Source organism: Bufo bufo, chromosome 1, assembly GCF_905171765.1.
Source record: "Bufo bufo chromosome 1, aBufBuf1.1, whole genome shotgun sequence".
NCBI classification, from domain to species: Eukaryota; Metazoa; Chordata; class Amphibia; order Anura; family Bufonidae; genus Bufo; species Bufo bufo.
The window spans coordinates 764,179,979-764,199,366 of NC_053389.1; the positions used below are offsets into that span (position 1 = coordinate 764,179,979).

The 19,388-nt window shown below is 41.4% G+C and overlaps 1 protein-coding gene across 6 annotated transcripts in view; it reads left to right on the plus strand.

Moving 5' to 3' along the window:
* MAP2K7 (mitogen-activated protein kinase kinase 7) overlaps window positions 1–19,388 on the plus strand; it is a 63,465-nt gene that overhangs the window by 19,904 nt on the left and 24,173 nt on the right. For 2 of the 6 annotated variants that reach the window (XM_040414689.1, XM_040414690.1), the window contains one exon: window positions 4,745–6,731. The exons of the other annotated variants lie outside the window; for them this stretch is intronic. In XM_040414689.1, coding sequence (XP_040270623.1) covers window positions 4,745–4,882 — 138 coding nt within the window. In that variant the 3' untranslated portion in view covers window positions 4,883–6,731. Of the gene's footprint in view, window positions 1–4,744; window positions 6,732–19,388 lie in introns of those variants that run through there. 6 annotated transcript variants of the gene reach the window in all.

Genomic DNA, 19,388 nt, shown 5'->3' on the forward strand with positions numbered 1-19,388 from the left:
GCAATACCCAGTCCACATAGCTCTGTGTGCTTTTATTGTGTAAAAAGGATGCTTTTAAAAATATCCCATTTTGTGGCTGTATTTTTTTATTTTTGAGGACTTTGTCCCAGTTAGTTAGGCCTATGGCCTCTCTTAGTTGGCTAAATTTAGCTTTTTTGAAGTTTGGTATTTTTGTTCCTCCCTGAAGAAAAGCTCTTTTGAATGATAATTGGAAGGTTATTACTTTATGGTCACTATTTCCCAGGTGTCCCCCTAACCTACAGTCGTGGCCAAAAGTTTTGAGAATTACATAAATATTGGAAATTGGAAAAGTTGCTGCTTAAGTTTTTATAATAGCAATTTGCATATACTCCAGAATATTATGAAGAGTGATCAGATGAATTGCATAGTCCTTCTTTGCCGTGAAAATTAACTTAATCCCAAAAAAACCTTTCCACTGCATTTCGCTGCTGAGATCATTTCAGTAATCGTCTTGTTAACTCAGGTGAGAATGTTGACGAGCACAAGGCTGGAGATCATTATGTCAGGCTGATTGGGTTAAAATGGCAGGCTTGACATGTTAAAAGGAGGGTGATGCTTGAAATCATTGTTCTTCCATTGTTAACCATGGTGACCTGCAAAGAAACGCGTGCAGCCATCATTGCGTTGCATAAAAATGGCTTCACAGGCAAGGATATTGTGGCTACTAAGATTGCACCTCAATCAACAATTTATAGGATCATCAAGAACTTCAAGGAAAGAGGTTCAATTCTTGTTAAGAAGGCTTCAGGGCGTCCAAGAAAGTCCAGCAAGCGCCAGGATCGTCTCTTAAAGAGGATTCAGCTGCGGGATCGGAGTGCCACCAGTGCAGAGCTTGCTCAGGAATGGCAGCAGGCAGGTGTGAGCGCATCTGCACAGCGAAGACTTTTGGAAGATGGCCTGGTGTCAAGAAGGGCAGCAAAGAAGCCACTTCTCTCCAAAAAAAACATCAGGGACAGATTGATCTTCTGCAGAAAGTATGGTGAATGGACTGCTGAGGACTGGGGCAAAGTCATATTCTCCGATGAAGCCTCTTTCCGATGGTTTGGGGCATCTGGAAAAAGGCTTGTCCGGAGAAGAAAAGGTGAGCGCTACCATCAGTCCTGTGTCATGCCAACAGTAAAGCATCCTGAGACCATTCATGTGTGGGGTTACTTCTCATCCAAGGGAGTGGGCTCACTCACAATTTTGCCCAAAAACACAGCCATGAATAAAGAATGGTACCAAAACACCCTCCAACAGCAACTTCATCCAACAACAGTTTGGTGAAGAACAATGCATTTTCCAGCACGATGGAGCACCGTGCCATAAGGCAAAAGTGATAACTAAGTGGCTCGGGGACCAAAACGTTGACATTTTGGGTCCATGGCCTGGAAACTCCGCAGATCTTAATCCCATTGAGACCTTGTGGTCAATCCTCAAGAGGCGGGTGGACAAACAAAAACCCACTAATTCTGACAAACTCCAAGAAGTGATTATGAAAGAATGGGTTGCTATCAGTCAGGAATTGGCGCAGAAGTTGATTGAGAGCATGCCCAGTCGAATTGCAGAGGTCCTGAAAAAGAAGGGCCAACACTGCAAATACTGACTCTTTGCATAAATGTCATGTAATTGTCGATAAAAGCCTTTGAAACGTATGAAGTGCGTGTAATTATATTTCACTACATCACAGAAACAACTGAAACAAAGATCTAAAAGCAGTTTAGCAGCAAACTTTGTGAAAACTAATATTTGTGTCATTCTCAAAACTTTTGGCCACGACTGTACACATCTGTTGTTCTGTCAGGTCTATTGGTTAATACTGTCCAGTATGGCCGTCCCTCTAGTCGGGTCCTGAACCAGTTGGGAGAGGTAATTGTCTTTGGTTATTGCCAAGAATCTGTTTCCTTTATGAGATATACAAGTTTCAGTTTCCCAGTCTATATCTGGGTAGTTGAAGTCCCCCATAATAACCACCTCCATTATGATTTGCCGCCTCGTCTATCTTGTTTAGTAGAAGATTTTCTGTGGACTCTGGTATATTAGGTGGGTTTATTTATTTATTTTTTACCCCACCCCCTTTCTCGGATGCAGAGGAGAGACCAGCAAACAGAAAGAAAAGAGAAGAAAAAAAACAAAAAAAAACACAGGCACTCAGGCCCAATCCTTCCAAGTTGCTTCCCATAGCCTTTTCTGCCGAAGTCCTCGTACAGCGAGTCTCTCATTCTTTGACCTTGTTAATTAAATAAAAACCATTCTATTCTCTCAGGTTGCCTATTCGCCCCCCAGTTCCTAGCTATTATAACTCTGGCTAACATTAGGGCCTTCATCCATAATAGGTCCCCTTGAGTTTGAGGGTCTATGGATGGGGGAAGGAGACCCAACACCGCAGAGACCATGTTCAGGGTGGGATTGTATTATGATCTTCTCCTGAGTTCTACAAATATCTTACTCCAGAAGGACTGAATTACCGGACAGGACCAGCTCAGATGCAAGAAGTCCGCTTGCTTACTATCACATTTCTGACACCTATGCGTAAAGGTATAATAGTACTTGCATAACATAGTGGGGATATAGTACAGTCGGTGAAGTTTATTAAGGCTACTTTCACACTAGCGTTCGGGTGTCCGCTCGTGCGCTCCGTTTGAAGGGGCTCACGAGCGGCCCCGAACGCATCCGTCCAGTCCTAATGCATTCTCAATGGAGGCGGATCCACTGAGAATGCATCCGCCTGTCAGCGCTCAGCCTCCGCTCCGCTCAGTGAGCGGACACCTGAACGCTGCTTGCAGCGTTCGGGTGTCCGCCTGGCCGTGCGGAGGCGAGCGGATCCGTCCAGACTTACAATGTAAGTCAATTGGGACGGATCCGCTTGAAGATGACACCATATGGCTCAATCTTCAAGCGGATCTGTTCCCCATTGACTTACAATGTAAAGTCTGAACGGATCCGCTCAGGCTACTTTCATACTTAGAAAATTTTCTAAGTTTTAATGCAGACGGATCCGTTCTGAACGGATGCGAACGTCTGCATTATCGGAGCGGATCCGTCTGATGAAACATCAGACGGATCCGCTCCGAACGCTAGTGTGAAAGTAGCCTAAACTGAATTAACCTATGGAAACTAGACAGTGAGGATTTCTTAACATTTTTGTATACATTTCCTAATTGATAGTATTATTCGTCCTTATCTCTTGTTCCTATTTTACTTTGCTCTTAAGTTTAACAATCGTGCTTAAATTATTCCTAATTTTTCTATATATCTGTGCAATAGAAAACTTATTCTTATTAAACTTATAACAAAATTCTGTGAAATCGTGTGCTTTTACCAAAAAAAGTTTTTTTGTCTTAGTGCATAAAAAAGCGTGTTTAAGCTGACTATACCTAAACCTGGCAAGGGGGTCACCTATATTATTCCCTATTAAATCTTTTATCTTTTTAATGTGCCCCAAAGAAACCATGTGATCAACCAACGTGATACCAGTCTTTTCCCAAAACCTACTATCCTCCATTACTTGAAATGCCTTAAAATTTTTATTGTGCTATAGGGGAGTGAAGTTTAGAGTATGCGATATACCTAATATGGATTTGATCTTATTCCATACCAATTGCATTGTCTTGCTGATAAGGCAGTATTTTCCTCTCGTACCCATAAATCCAGTTTCTAAGATATAAAATATATTCTGTTTAGGACCTGGGTATTCCTGGGTAAGGTGTCCACAGATGTTCCCAAGACCACTCATATACCACTGGGTCTGGGTGGCCAAGTAGTAACCCTGGAGAAAAGTGAGGGATAAACCTTCATCCTCAGAGAGCCATAGATATTTTTGTTTAATCCTCACTCTCTTTCTGCCCTAGATAAAATTAAAAAGACGTTCCAATCGATTAAAAAAAAAGTCCTCGATCCAAATTGGGCAAGCGGTGATCCTGTATAGTGTCTGCGGTAAAAGGATAATTTTGATCAATGCTATTCTATCTACTTTACTAAGAGATAATTTTTGCCATATGCTGATTTGGGCTTTGAATTTCTCGATAGTAGGGAGAATATTCAATTTAATGTACTCTTGTATCACCGGACTAATTATAATTCCTAAATACTCCAGCGAGCCTGTTAATGGAGGTGGTTTATAATAAACTCCTATTAGTAATTTATTTTTGTTTTTGCCTCCATGTATTTCTACCCACAATGACTCCACATGTTCATGTCCCTCACTTATATCTTCACGGAGTGTGGACTTTAGACAGGACTTTACATAAAGGCAGACCCCTCCCCCTTCTCCGGTTTTGACGATCCTTTCTAAACAGACTGTAACCCTGTACATTAACTGCCCAGTCATAGCTATCATCCAGCCATGTCTGTCATTCCCACTATGTCATAGTCCTCCTCACACATCACTAATTCCAGTTTAGTCAGGCTTGTGGCATTAGTATACATACATTTGAGAGGTTTATGTATATTTTTTACCCTACACCTTTCCTTATGAACTGTTCTAGTCCCTCCTACCATTCCTCCCCCAGTCCCATTATCTCGCCCCCGGTCTCTATCTGCACTATCTTCCCATCCCATCCTATAACGTAATTACCCTCCCCAAAACCAAAGTGGAGGGTTTCTCCATTAAAATGGTATTTCCATCTTGAACATTTATGTCATATCTACTCATTCTGAGATTGGAGTACACCTTTGACAATGTCTATTGTTGTTTTTGTTTTTTAATCCTTCCCCATAATGATATCTCTATGTTGTCTTGCAGGAGCACCCATTTTTGCGTCAGTATGAGACACAGGAGGTAGATGTAGCTTCCTGGTTCCAGGACGTCATGGCTCAGACAGAGTCTCCAAGAAGCAGCACCGTCCTCAGTCCCCAAAATCTATCTTTTTTCAGCAGGTAGCATCTGGCATGGGAGGGGAGGACTGCCCCCTCCCCACCATCATCTCCAGATGTGGCTTTTAGACTCAAAAATGGATAATCATATATTATGTGGTGTATTGGGGATTTTTCTGAACTTTCTTCCCGCAAGGGGAGGTCCACTCCCTCACCATATTTTTCCCCCTTTTCAACCTACCCCAAACACTTTGCAACCTGGATTGAAGAATCCCCTTTATATTATGAGATGTCATCAATCACACATTACTGCCCTTCTTTCTTTAGGGACTCTGCATCAGAGTTGGAAGATTCTTGCAAGACCCCCACGTGTGGAAAGACGTACGTCTGAGCATACCACCGTTGGTTGTTTTATGAACTATATACTTTAGGCTTTCCTTCAGCAACTTTTAAGATCTAGAAGCCTATTCATCTGGTCCTTAATGAGGTTGTCACTTTCCATGATGGGGGTGCTCTATATATATTTATTTAATTATAAACGTTTGGCATGTCGTTGAGTCACACCACGACCACCAAGCCTTGGTTGCGATAAAAGAATGGACTCCGATATTCAGATATTTTATTTTCCTGCTTCTGTTCCGTTGCCTTCATAGCGCTACGTTAGTATCTACTTTCTTTAGTGAGATAAAACTATTGGAAGACCACGAGTAAGTCTTAGGAGACATTGCTTCTGACTATGACATTGAGACTTCAGTAGAAATTGAAGAGGCTCCACTATAGTCTCTACAATGGATGGCCATCTTGCTCTTGGTGTCCTTGCCTTTATTTATGAACTACTTGTTAAGCTCTTCTTATCCCTATCAGATATGGCTATGAAATACCAAGGGTTCTTCAGGTAGGCTTTTAATGGCCTCCAGCTTTAGCCTGAAAATTATCTAATATGTGAGCAAGAAATTCACAGCACAGCGGAAGCAGAGCAACCTTTAGAGACTTGCTGCAGGTAGATGTGGTGCACTGTAATATGCTGTGAAGACGTCTATTTATACGTGTATCTGCTTATGGTAACGGTAGTATTTGAGGGAGATAAAAAGATTCTTTGGTGCTTCCACCACAAAGACTAAAAATGGGGCAGAGGAGCGGTTCTTGCCGCTGCCCTCTGCTAGCTCAGGATGACGTGGATGAACCAACCATGACTTGTATATGGTATTCATGTTTGCCGCAAGGTGAGGGACAGGTGTAAGTTATTGAAATCTTGGGCATTTTTAAAAAAAAATCCCCCCCCCCCCCCCCCCCTCCCCAAAAAAAAGAAAAGAAAGATTGGAAATTTGCACGTGAAATTAGGGACAGGAACAGCATTGTTCTATGGCTGGTGCTACCACAGTTGATTGCATGTGAAGGTGGGAAAAGCGCAGAGGACGATTTTCTATGTGGAGGAAGTTTTTGCCATGCGTCGTCTTGGCTACAGAGTTGATGATCAAGGTTCTGCGTGTCTTCAGGACTGTTCATATAAATGGGTCTATAGATGCAGTTTTAATGCATTATCCGTTAAACGCCAGATCAATTTGTGACTGCCTCCTTCCTATGGGAGGGTGGAGCCAAGAGTTGTTGAATGGGTGGGGAGGGGCTTAATATGACTGTACCAAAGCTACATGGGGGGGATTCTATTGTGGATTTCCCACCGGTTTTAATGTCTGTAATTATATTACTGCAGCAGTGTAGCAGCATTGCCGTTGCACTGTCTTGTAGTGTGGGTGTGTGTATGTGTGTTTCCTCATTTATTTCTCTTCCCCCAGCCCCCTCTCTTCTTTTCTCTTCTCTTTCTTTCTATATATCCACTTTACTATTCCTGTTGCATGTGTCCAGCTGGCTTTTCTGCGGGAGGCCATGTTTGAAAAATAAACTCTGCTACAACACTCCATGCTGTCTCCAGTTTATGCATGTGGTGTAATTTTCTGTAAAATTGATAGCTGACTATACACATTACACAGCTGTTCTGCCAACAGCTATTGCTCCCAAGCTTCTATAGGTTGATCATACATTTATATAGGAAGAGGGGAATAAGCAGCTGTCAGACTCATCTGTTACTGAATTATTTCCTGCTAAGTACATGATCAGGCCTATTGTACTCCTCTGCTGGGAGAATAGACCATACACATCAAAGGAAACCTGTCATCTTGAAAATGTGTGGTTTAAAATGTTTTTATCATGAATTCAAAGAATGGGGAATAAATAGGCTTAACAGGCTTAGTGATAAAAATATTTACGAAGTGTGATTAAATATAAGGTAATGCAAAGAAAAAATAGAAAAGGAAGTAAACTGAAAGGATATTAGGGATAGGGGGAATTTGGGAAGGAGAGGGGGAAAGGGGAATATGAGGCGCCAAGGGATAACACCGGAAGGTGGTAATCAAAGATGGATGTGGTGGATATAGTAGGAACGTAGGCAGCTCCCCAAACCAAAAAAGGAATCTGTACACACCAGTGAACTGTTAAATAGATTAGTGTATAAAGACGGTTAGCGGTGCTTTTCAGGGGCGCCACAGAGCCAATGAAGATGAAAGGTACTGAGTAATTGAATAATGTAGCTATTGGTGAACAATAGTAATAGAGATTTGAGTATAAAAATGATGCATATGCAAACATGTACATGTATCTTTGTGTCCTGCTCATTCACGATTTGTGCTCGCTAATGGACATAATGCAATGATAAAGGACTTACTTTACAGGGGAGGTGGGTATAGGATAAACTCAAGACACCTATACCTCAGCTTCCCCCGCCGAGGTTGCTTTAAGATTGTAGATAAGGCTTCTTTGTCCCCAAAATGATGACTCTGGGATGAAGTATAAGTCTTTAATAGCTAAAATAAAGCTCAACGTGTTTTGGGATAGTTTCCCTTTTTCAAGAGCATAAAAACAAAGCAGATATGACCACCTTTATATAAGCGATAGGGGGGGGGGACCTTTTTAACTTCACTTCCTAGTAACTGATGTGTTAAATAAAATCCATACATTTTCATGATGATAAAAATATTTTGTGGATGTTGGGCGTATAAAAATATGTGAAAAACGTATTGGTGTAATTTTTTTTGTACTTTTGGAGGGAACAGGAAGAGGAAGTGCCTGCTTGCGTTTCATAGTGGAACGCATGGGGGAGAAAGTGATCTATGGTGGGAAGCTACGTCTGTGACCGGGCTGTGATTGTTTATTCATTCTTTATTCAGCCTGAGGTTTTCTTTAGATGTGAAAAAAATATATCGCTGGTGTGGACGGGGGTGATGGGGACCCGATGCGTTCCACTGTGGTTCGCATCGGGGAGGGAAGAGGGCAGGCTTAGGAGACCGGAAGCTGGGAGTTGGCTCATGCGTTCCAGAGTGGAGCGCACTGGGGTGTGGAGGGAAGTTTCGAGATACCTGATGCGTTCCGCTGTGGAACGCATCGGGGAAGGCAAAGGGCAGGCACTGAAAGCAGGAGACAGATAGTTGGGCGATGCGCTCCAGAGTAGAATGCATCGGTCCCTCCCCCTAATACACAGTATGCTAAACGGACGGATATGCAAGGTGGGGCGTATCAACTGTTGCCGCTACAAGGGGATGTATCCAATAGTAGAGAGAGGAAACATAAATGAAAAAGGTGATGAAAAAAAATAATGTTGTTCCCATTGCCCTTTTGGGGCCGAAGAGGGTTAGGGAAAATTTTGATTAATGAATAAATAGTATTAATGTGCACTTAAATGAATGGATGAATAAATAGCAAAGTAAAAAACTGATGGGTAGGATACAATCACCGTACATAAAATGCAATACAATAGAAAAACAATACTATAGAAAATAATAAAATACAATAAAGACCACATATGGAGAACAATAAAATTGTTAATTAGTAGTTGTGTTCCAGTGTCTCATTTAGACCAAAAGGGGCCAAGGAATAAAAAAATTGTAGGAAGGATTCAAGGACCCACTCAATCGGGATAAGTCGTAGAAGGGATGCATCACCTACATGTGTTTGCGCAAAATGTCTGGAGACACTATGTTTGGCGTAATTTTTTTATTGATGTTGGAACGGTGCGAGTTGAGCCGATCCCTAATGCTTTGGGTGGTCCGGCCCACATATTGTAGCCCATATGGGCACACAAGCATATACACCACATTTGTGGTGCTACAGTCAATGTAATTTAGTAGGGGAATCTTTTCACCGGAAGAATTGATGGTCACTTCTTTGATGCCATGAGTGGGCTTCGGGTGACCGGTGGGGTTTGCACTTAATTTGATGAGTTTCGGGCAGGAGGGTGCTAAGATTTGTTTCAATGTTTTGTGTCTCCAATACGTCTCTGTTTGGAGTTTGTTGTAGTAGGTATCGTCCAAAAGGATGTTTAAGGCTTCTTTATGATAGTTTTCCTTGTTGAGAATGACTATCCCCCCCCCCCCCCCCCCCTTGTCTGCATTTTTAATCCCTTCAGGACATGTCACTTTTATGTGGTGATAACTTTAAAATGCTTTTACTTATCCAGGCCATTCTGAGATGTTTTCTCGTCACATATTGTACTTCAAGACAGTGGTAAAAATGAGTAAAAAAAAAAATTCCAGTTTCAATATCTCTACTTTTTATAATAGATAGTAATACCTCCAAAAATAGTTATTACTTTACATTCCCCATATGTCTACATTTATGTTTGGATCATTTTGTGAAAGCCATTTTATTTTTTGGGGACGTTAGAAGGCTTAGAAGTTTAGAAGCAAATCTTAAAATTTTTCAGAAAATTTCTAAAACCCACTTTTACAGGACCAGTTCAGGTCTGAATTCACTTTGTGAGGCTTACATAATCGAAACCATCCAAAAATGACCCCATTTTACAAACTAAACCCTTTAGTTGTTCCACAAGAATTAATGGAAAATAGAGATAAAATTTCACTTTTTTGGCAGATTTTCCATTTGAATCTATTCTTTCCAGTTACAAAGCAAAACAAAACACAATATTAGTAGCCAAACAAAACACAATATTTTTGCCCCTGATTCTTTAGTTTACAGAAACACCCCATTTGTGGTTGTAAACTGCTGTACGGGCACACGGCAGGGCGCAGAAGGAATGGAACGCCATATGGTTTTTGGAAAGCAGATTTCACTGGGATAATTTTAAGCTGCTATGTCTCATTTGACGCACCCCTAGAGTACGGTTTTTGGAAGGCAGATTTTGCTGGACTGTTTTTTTTTTACACCATGTCCCTATTGAAGCCCCCCTGATGCACCCCTAGAGTAGAAACGACCAAATAGTTACCCCATTTTGGAAACTACGGGATAAGGTGGCAGTTTTGTTGGTAGTATTTTAGGGTACATATGATTTTTGGTTGCTCTATATTACACTTTTTTGGGCAACTGTCTTGTGTAGGGGCTCATTTTTTTTCGGGATGAGATGACTGGTACTATTATAGGGTGCATATGACTTTTTGATCTCTTGCTATTATACTTTGTGATGTAAGGTGACCAAAAATATATATATTTTTTTTTACGGTGTTCACCTGACGGATTAGGTCATGTGATATTTTTGTAGAGCAGGATCTTATGGACGCGGCAATAACTAATATGTATACTTTTTTTATTTTTTTTATTTATGTAAGTTTTACACAATGACAGCATTTTTAAAAGAAAAAAAACTATGGTTTAGTGTTCCCATATTCTGAGCCATAGTTTTATTTTTTGAGCGATTGTCTTAGGTAGGGGCTAATTTTTTTGCTGGATGAGGTGACTGTTACTATTTTGGTGGGCATATGCCTTTTTGATCGCTTGGTGTTGTACTTTTAGTGATGTAAGGTGACAAAAAAATGGTTTATAAAGCACAGATTTTATTTTTTTGACTGTTCATCTGAGGGGTTAGGTCATGTCATATGTTTATAGAGCTGGTTGATACGGACGCGGCGATACCTAATGTCTACTTTTCATTTTTTCCCTATTATTTTTTACTATTATTATATATTTATTTTATTTTTTGGGGGGGGGAAAATGACTTTTTTTTTTTTTCTTGAAACTCCTGAAAAGCACCACTGACTGTCTTTATACCCTAAATATAAGGTAAAACAGACAAATCAGTCAGTCATAGTAAAAAGGAAATAATAATAATCACTGGCATACACATACAAAAAAAGGGATGGGGGCTCAGTCTGCCCTATAGTAGAACATGGCTGACACCCCATGGTGATACAACAGATAATGGTGCCAATTAATTGTCTGTGAAAACCAGGTTTATGCCTGGGTTGGGCATGTTATCTATAATTACACAGAATATAGAAAGTAATATAAAAGGGAACAGTTTTATGGGAAAATATTCAATAACACTTGTATTTCATTCATTTCAATGCCCAGAATGACAGGTCCTATCAGTGATTGACAGCTCTCTCTGTATACACAGTCATAGAAGGAAGGCTGTCAATCACTGATAGTACCTCCTCCTTGAAAGCATAGAAAGAACGGAGATCTAAATGTACAAATTACAAGTTATGCTGAATCTTTGTCCTCAAAACGAATTATCAATCTGTTCAGCTTTCTCCTGCTCTATAACATACTGTGTGCAGCTCAGACACCATGTTCAATCTGACAGGTCCCTTTTTAAATAATAGGGCAAACCCACAAAATGGATATGGCCAGGTCATTGCTGTCCAAAACTCCTACAGTTAATCAATTGGATCCTGATTTAATATATATTTATAATAATGCTCAATTTTTCCTGATACAGGGCTCCAAGTAGCCTACATTTACAAGGGTTTAGGAGACAGCCTATTGGTAGGGATGAGCAAACTTCAAGTTTTGAAGTTCAGGTATATGGTGAATTGCGATATGGATTCCGTTACCACGGATCATAACGCAAATCCATGAGGCTATGCCTTTAGAGGCATTCCGTCATAATAGAAGTCTGTGGCCAGCATAACGGATCCGTCAGTTTTCCATTATGCTGGCCATAGACTTCTATAATTTATGACTGACTCAAGGTATTCAGTCATGGAATTGCGTTAGTCTGTGGTAACTAAATCCATAACACAATTTAGCGTAAAATCGAACTTCAAAATCTGAAGTTCGTTTATCCCTTCATATGGGCTAAGTCACCAATTTAGGGAGCTAAGTGGGCTGCATACGGTCTTATTGGTGGCAGGTATTGCAGAAGGCTCTGACAGTGTGGAGTCCTATGGGTTAATCTCCATGGATAGGGTGATGGTAAACTATTAGGGTTCATGCACACGTTCAGGATTCATGTGCGGAGAATCCGCAGGTGTTCGCAGGCAAATCTGTGCGGTCAATCCGCATCAATTGGTGCAGATTTTACTAAGTGAATGAAGAAAATCCGGTCAGGAAAAATAAAATAGACATGCTGCGGATTTTAAAATCTGCACGGAAAAAATCTGCATCGTGTGCATTGAGAATTTCAAATTCTTATAGAATACAATGCAAAGACTAAACTTTTTTTTTAACATACCTCTGCAGAGTAGCTGTACCTATGGTGGATACAGCTACTCTGAAGAGGTCTGTACCCATGGTGGGGGTCCATACTTACCTGGTCACCGCCAACTACATCATTCCATGGCCACCTTGGCAGTTCTCTGGGAATCGACATCCTGTTGACGGGCATCACTTGACCGCTGCAGCCAATCACTGGCCATAGCGATGACACTTCACTCATGCCATACATGAGTAGGTCAAGTGTCGCTGGGGCAGAGTCCTGGGACCTGCCAAGGCTGCCGTGGAGTGATGCAGATGGAATCCAGAAGCAGGATTAGTCTTGGATAAGCCCTTTAATTGGAGTTTGTTACAAACTACCTAATCTAGTTGCACAGTCCGAGGATGAAATGATGCATCAAACAGGAAGGGCAGCAAGCAATAATGGGGTCTTTATTATTATTTAAGGGGGTTCTGCAGTTCTTTTAAACTGATGATCTATCCTCTAGATAGATCATCAGCATCTGATCGGCGGGGGTCCGACACCCGGGACCCCTGCCGATCAGCTGTTTGATAAGGAGGCGCGCCGCGGCCTTCTCTCGGTTTCCCTCAGGTCCAGTGACGTCACGACTAGTATCACTGGCCTCGGCGTGGCTAAGCTCCATTCAAGTGAACAGAGCTTAGCCCCGTCCAGGCCAGTGATACTAGTCGAGACGTCACTGGGCCTGAGGGAAACAGAGAGAAGGCCGCGGCGCTCCTGGTGCGCCTCCTTTTCAAACAACTGATTGGCAGGGGTCCCAGGTGTTGGACTCCTGCCGATCAGATCCTGATGATCTATCCAGAGGATAGATCATAAGTTTGAAAGAACTGCAGAACCCTTTTAACTATCCTAACAGGAATTTGGGAAATTGAGAACGTTGCTTTTCTAAACACTGTGGGGCACATTTATTAAGACCGGCATTTTAGGTGGATCGCTGATGTTATGTAGAGGTGCCAGCCTCTTCATTACTTTGGCGGATCCACCGCCGCTTCTAAATGGAAGATAACTTCCGAGTATGTTGACACACCACCAACTGTGGAGACCTATTTTGTCTATTCTGGGTATTCTCTGTTGAACCTAGACTTTGAAGCTAGGGAGTGCGTTTTCTTAATAGATTTGGCGTAGATATTAATGGGTAATCCTTGCGTATTTGTTTTGCGCATTCCCATATGAAAAGAAATCTTGATTTTTCAGACTTTTCAAAGAGTCTTTCCATGCAAATTATGAATGCAGATCTTTCCAGTGGTGTAAAAATCCAAACGTTGCACAATTTTCCCATTAGAAGACGCACTTTTCCCCCCAAAATTTGATATAGTGGCTTGATCTGAGGTTTGATATGAGTGTCTGATCTGAAGTCTGATAAAGATTTAGGGTCTATGAAGATTAGGGGTTTGTTATGAGGTCTGATGAAAAATACTTTCTTATTTTGCTCCTCTAAAAAAAAATAGGTGTGTCTTATCAGATGTGTCTTATAAATGTAAGTCCAAAAAGTCAGAAAGCCCTATTTTCTTTCATCCTCCATGACGGCATACCATGAGAGATGACCCGCCTCCATTCAGGTAGGGACAGGAAGAATAAATTTGACCCTCCTCCGGCTCCTCCTCAGTGTCTTCCTGTCTCTCCAGATGGGAGACAGATTATCCTCATGGCACTTTCTGCGAGTCTGCTTTCTGTGTAGGCAGGCAGAGGCAAGAGAAGATTCGGAATGCATTTTCCACATGAGGGAAGCAGGCAGCACCCATGCCCTAGTTGGGTATTGAGGTGCTGGTGAGCCGACGGAAATCCCTGCTCCTTATCTTCTGCTCTGCGCGTCGGGCGCGGAGGTCCATGTGCGCACCGGACACTCAGTGAGTTCCTCCGGTCATGTAAGAAGCTCCTCCTCACAGCCCGATACTTTCGGTGCTTGCGATGAAGTCACCGGAAGTCGGATGCAGTCCACGTGCGTTCCAAGAGGTACTTCTGGTCTGTAAAGCATACGCTAAGGGGGCGGAGCTAAAATTGGCCCGTAGGATTAAGGCAGATGTCGCCCTCTGATCTGAGTTCTGCAGGTAAGTGTATTTAAAGGGGTCAGCGTTAATGTGGCCAAACATGTCTGAACCTGGTACAAGTCAAATGGAGACCCCCCCGGGGCCTACTATTGTAAGTTACTAAAAGTTTCCTGGGGGAATGCTGTATATTTTTACTTATGCTAACCCCCTTGTACCTCTGTCTCCCTCTCTTCCTGTATGCATGTAGAGTGATAAGGATGTAGCTCAGAGATCTAAGTCTAGTCCTAAGTTTAAGAAGTGTGTTTATATGTTCGGTAAAATTACCTGATACATATAGTAAAAAACTCAGCAAAAAATGTACTACTAATATGGTGAAGGATCTGGTTCCTTCTATGAGAGAGGAACTAAGGGATGTAATCAGGGAAGAGATGCAGACTGCCCTAGCTGAAAATCCTATGCTTATTCCTGGTACTTCTACCTCAAAACATAGGGAACCTAAAATTGGTTACTCCAGTTCCTCGTCCTCAGATTCAGAATAAGACTCAGATTCCTCTGGTTCTGATTCAGAATTTAAGTTTTCTCTTCTCCTCTGATGATACAGAGGATTTAATTACAGCTGTCAGGGCTACCATGGATCTCTCGGACGAAAAGGTCCAGAGGTCCGTCCAAGATGAGATGTTTAGTGGACTAGAACAAAAAAAAGAAGAGTTTTTCCAGTCCACAAAAATATGCAGGAATTAATAAAAAGGGAATGGAAGACTCTGGATAGGAAATTATTTATTCCAAAAACTATCAGATATCGCCTTCTCTTTAGTGAAGAGGATGAGGCCTTGTTAATGTCCTGCCCTAAAGTAGATGTATCGCTATCAAAGTTGGTCAAGGGGGCAAATGCTCTTCCCTTTGAGGACATGGGGTCCCTAAAAGACTATGGATAAGAAGACCGATTAAAGTCTGAAAAAGACCTGGGAGGCTATCGCTGCCTTATTCAAACCAAATCTAGCCGCTACATCTGTCTCTAGGTCCCTAAAAAGATGGTTATTACAGTTGGAATCTCTTCTGAAAGAAGGGGCTCCTGAAGACTCTCTAAAAGACTCCTTCCCTCTTCTAATCAAAGGGGTTGACTTCTTGTCGGATTCCACAACTGAATCGGTCAGAATGGCAGCAAGAACTACGGGACTAGCGGTAGTGGCCAGAAGGCCGCTTTGGTTAAAATATTGGACAGGTGACATCAGTTCCAAGAAGAAGCTATGTAGTTTGGCCAGGACCTAGAAAGTATTTTCGAGAAGGCTTGAGATTCTAAAAAATCCTTTCCTAGGGATACAAATAAAATAAAATTTCCCTTTTGGAGAGTTAAAAAAGGTAGTTCATTCCAGGCCATAAGATCTACTAGAGAAGTACAATGGTCCAGAGGAAAAAAAACAAAAGAGTGGAAACAGAGGCTTCTTGTTCAACTCCAAAAATACAGAATCTTCCAAACAATGACGCCAGGCTTCAGGTGGGAGGAAGATTAACGTTTTTCATAAAAGAATGGGAAGAGATTACCGTAAACCCTTGGGTTGTTTTCAAGGTAACTCCAATTCAAAAATCGACTGTTTCACAAGAAAAATTGGAAGAAGGTATTCGGAATCTGCTCAAAAAGCTATACCGGTGTCTCTTTTACAACAAAAAAGGCGCTATTTTTCAACAGTATTTTTAGTGAAAAAAACTGATGGGGGATTCTGTCTGATAATAAACTTGAAGAGCCTGAACAAACTCGTAAAATAAGACAAATTCAAAATGGAAATCATAAGATCCACCATAAATCTATTAAAAGAAGGAGATTTTTTTGCATCAATAGATTTAAAAGATGCGTATTACCATATTCCGGTATGCGAGAGAGCTCATAAATTTCTCCACATAGCAGTCTTTCTGGGGAAAGAGCTACATCATTTCCAGTTGCAAGTACTCCCCTTTGGGATCACCTCCGCTCCAAGGGTGTTTACCAAAGTTATGCTAGAAGTAGTGGCTCACTTAAGAAGGCAAAAGAATGGTAAACAGCACTACAAATCCCACCTTGGGACAATTCATACCAATACTCCAGGTACCCAGCGTATAAGTCCAGATGGTGGTGCATGCGGAAGGAGATCCGGGCTAAGGTCCCTTCAAGCAACAGAATAGTAAAAATATCCTCAGCACTCTTTACTTAAGAAGGCAAAACATCTCAACAATTCCCTACTTGGACGATCTGTTAATCGTAGGAAGCTCAAAACAAATCCTAGAAAACAATCTGTTCATAACCTGCCAGATGCTTTACCAGACAGGCTGGATAATAAACTTAAAAAAATCAAACCCCTGTCCATCCCAGAGTTTAACATTTTTAGAAGTCTGTCTAGACTCTACTCTTCAGAAAACCTTTCTTCCAACCCAGAAAGTGATAGGGATAAGCGAGAAAATCTCGAGATTCCAAAGTCAATCAGTGTGCACAGTCAGGGAGGCTATGAGGCTACTAGGCTCTTTTTAACTTCATGCAGTAAAAGGGGCATGGTTCCACACTCGGATCCTCAGGCAATGGTTATTAGGGTGTTGGAACAGAAGTCAGGACTCGTTAGAAGAGACAATTCAAATTCCCTTACGAGTAAGTCAGTCCCTGCAGTGGTGGAAAATCCAGACCATCTGATGAGAGGGGTTTCCTGGAATCCTAAACATCTGCAGGTTGTTACGACAGACGCGAGCCTTTGGGGATGGGGAGCGCATTGGTCTCATCTCTCTTTCCAGGGACAATGGTCCAAGGATCAGAAATCTCTCTCTTCAAATCAGAGGGAATTGTCCACAGTATGTGAAGCTATAATGGTGTTGTCCCATTACATAGAGGGAAAAGACATTCAAGTAAGGACCATCAAGGGGGAACAAGAAGTGTAGGGCTAAGTTTGATTACAGAGAAAATATTTTCCTGGGCAGAAGTTCACTTAAGATCCCTGTCGGCAGTACACCTAAAAGGATCCCTAAATACAAAGGCGGACTTCTTAAGCAGAACTTTACTGAGGTCAACATAATGGAGCCCTAGAAAAACAAGTTTTTCTCCAGATTACAGATTTATGGGGTACTCCCTTAGTGGATCTGTTTGCCTCAGCAGAAAACACAAAACTAAACATTTTTTTTTCCCCCTAAACCCCTTTGATGGGAACATAGGAGTAGACTCGCTGTCACAAAAGTGGGACTTTCAGCTGGCATATGCCTTTCCTCCTCTTCAGCTAGTTCCCAGGGTGCTAAAAATGATCCGTCTAGACAAGGCCCATGTGACTTTGATAGCCCCTCTGTGGCCGAAAAAGCCGTGGTTCTCTCTTCTGAAGCTCAGAGCCCATGGATTCTTCCCTGGAGACCAGATCTGTTGTTTCAAGGTCTAGTCTATCACCCCAAAGTGGAAAGGTTACATCTGGCGGCTTGGAATCTGAAAGGGTGACATTGAGGTCCAAGGGCTTATTAGACGCCATAATTAACAGGAAAGAGGTTACTTCCAAGATTTACTCTAAAGTCTGGAGAAGTTTCTGTAGTTGGTGTACTCAATCAGGGAACTCTTCTCCAGAAATTTTCCATTCAAGCAATTTTGGGATTCTTGCAAACAGGATTTAAGAATGGGTTGCGTCCAAATACCTTAAGAGTACATATATCAGCATTAAGTTTGGTGTTTGATGAAAAAATTGCGGACCACCCATGGGTTAAGACCTACAGTTCCTCCCTGGGATCTTAATTTAGTTCTATCAGGTTTGACAATTCCCCCCTTTAAACCCCTTTCAGATGCCTTGCTGAAGTATATTTCTCTAAAGACCCTATTTTTGGTAGCAATTACCTCAGCTCGTAGAGTAAGCGAGATCCAAGCTCTAAAAATAGTAGAACCATTCTGTATAGTTTTCCCGGACAGGATTTTTTTTAGATTGGATAATTCCTTTCTTCCTAAAGTCATATCCAATTTCCACAGACAGGAGGAAATTATTATTCCATCATTTTGTTTAGATCCAAAAACAGAAGGGGAAGAGAAGTTTCACAGACTAGACGTGCGTAGGGCTATCTTGTTCTATCTAGAAACCACAAAGCTTTTCAGAAAGTCAGATTACTTGTTTGTACAGTTCAGTGGGGCACATAAAGGACATCAGGCCACAAAGAATTCCTTGTCCAGATGGATAAAGATGGCCATATCTGAATCCCATAAGTCCTTAGGAGTATCTCCACCAAAATCTTTGACAGCCCACTCTACAAGATCTATCAAAACATCCTGGGCTGAAAGAGCAAGCGCTTCATTAGAGCAGATTTGTAGGGCAGCAACATGGTCAAGCCCTCATACGTTTACTAAACATTATAGGGTAGATACTAGGGCGAGTCAGGAGCTTTCCTCTGACTCGTGGTATGCCATCATATCTCATGGTATGCCATCATGGAGGATGAAAATGAAAAACCATATTACTTACCAGTAATTTCCTTTTCCTGAATCCTCTATGACAGCATGGTTCCCCACCCCCCAAAAAAAATAAATAAATAATACAAATAAATATATATATATATATATATATATATATATATATATATATATATATATATATAAAATCTATATCATCTATATATCTATATCTATAAAATTACATTTTTTTTTTTTTTTATTTACATTTCTCCTCTTAAAGCAAGCGTTGGACAGGCAGAGTTATTCATGATGTTGATAAGGGCTTTGTGTCTTCTCAGAGACACTGTGTTTTGCATGTTCTGATGGGAAAGAGAGCAGTAGCTGGACATTGAACAAATTTTACATTAGCTGTTAAAAATGACTACAATAATCTGAAATAAGGAATGGAATGGTCACCCAGATGCCACCTACATGACAAGTGGCAAATATAGAAACTTCTAGACTGGGACTTTGGTGTCGTATCCTCTGGTAATACCTGGCCTCCTATAAAGAGCAATGCCATAATGTCAATGTAAAGTGTTACGTCCTTTACGGTAAATGTCAGTTGAGGGTTGAATGAAAGCATCATGGGCATCTATCCTTCTACAGTAGTCATATTACTACCATGATTGTGTACCTCCCTCACCATTGAAGCCTAAGGAAATTACTGAAACTGCTGTGTAACTGCAAAATAAATCATGGAATGATGGTATGG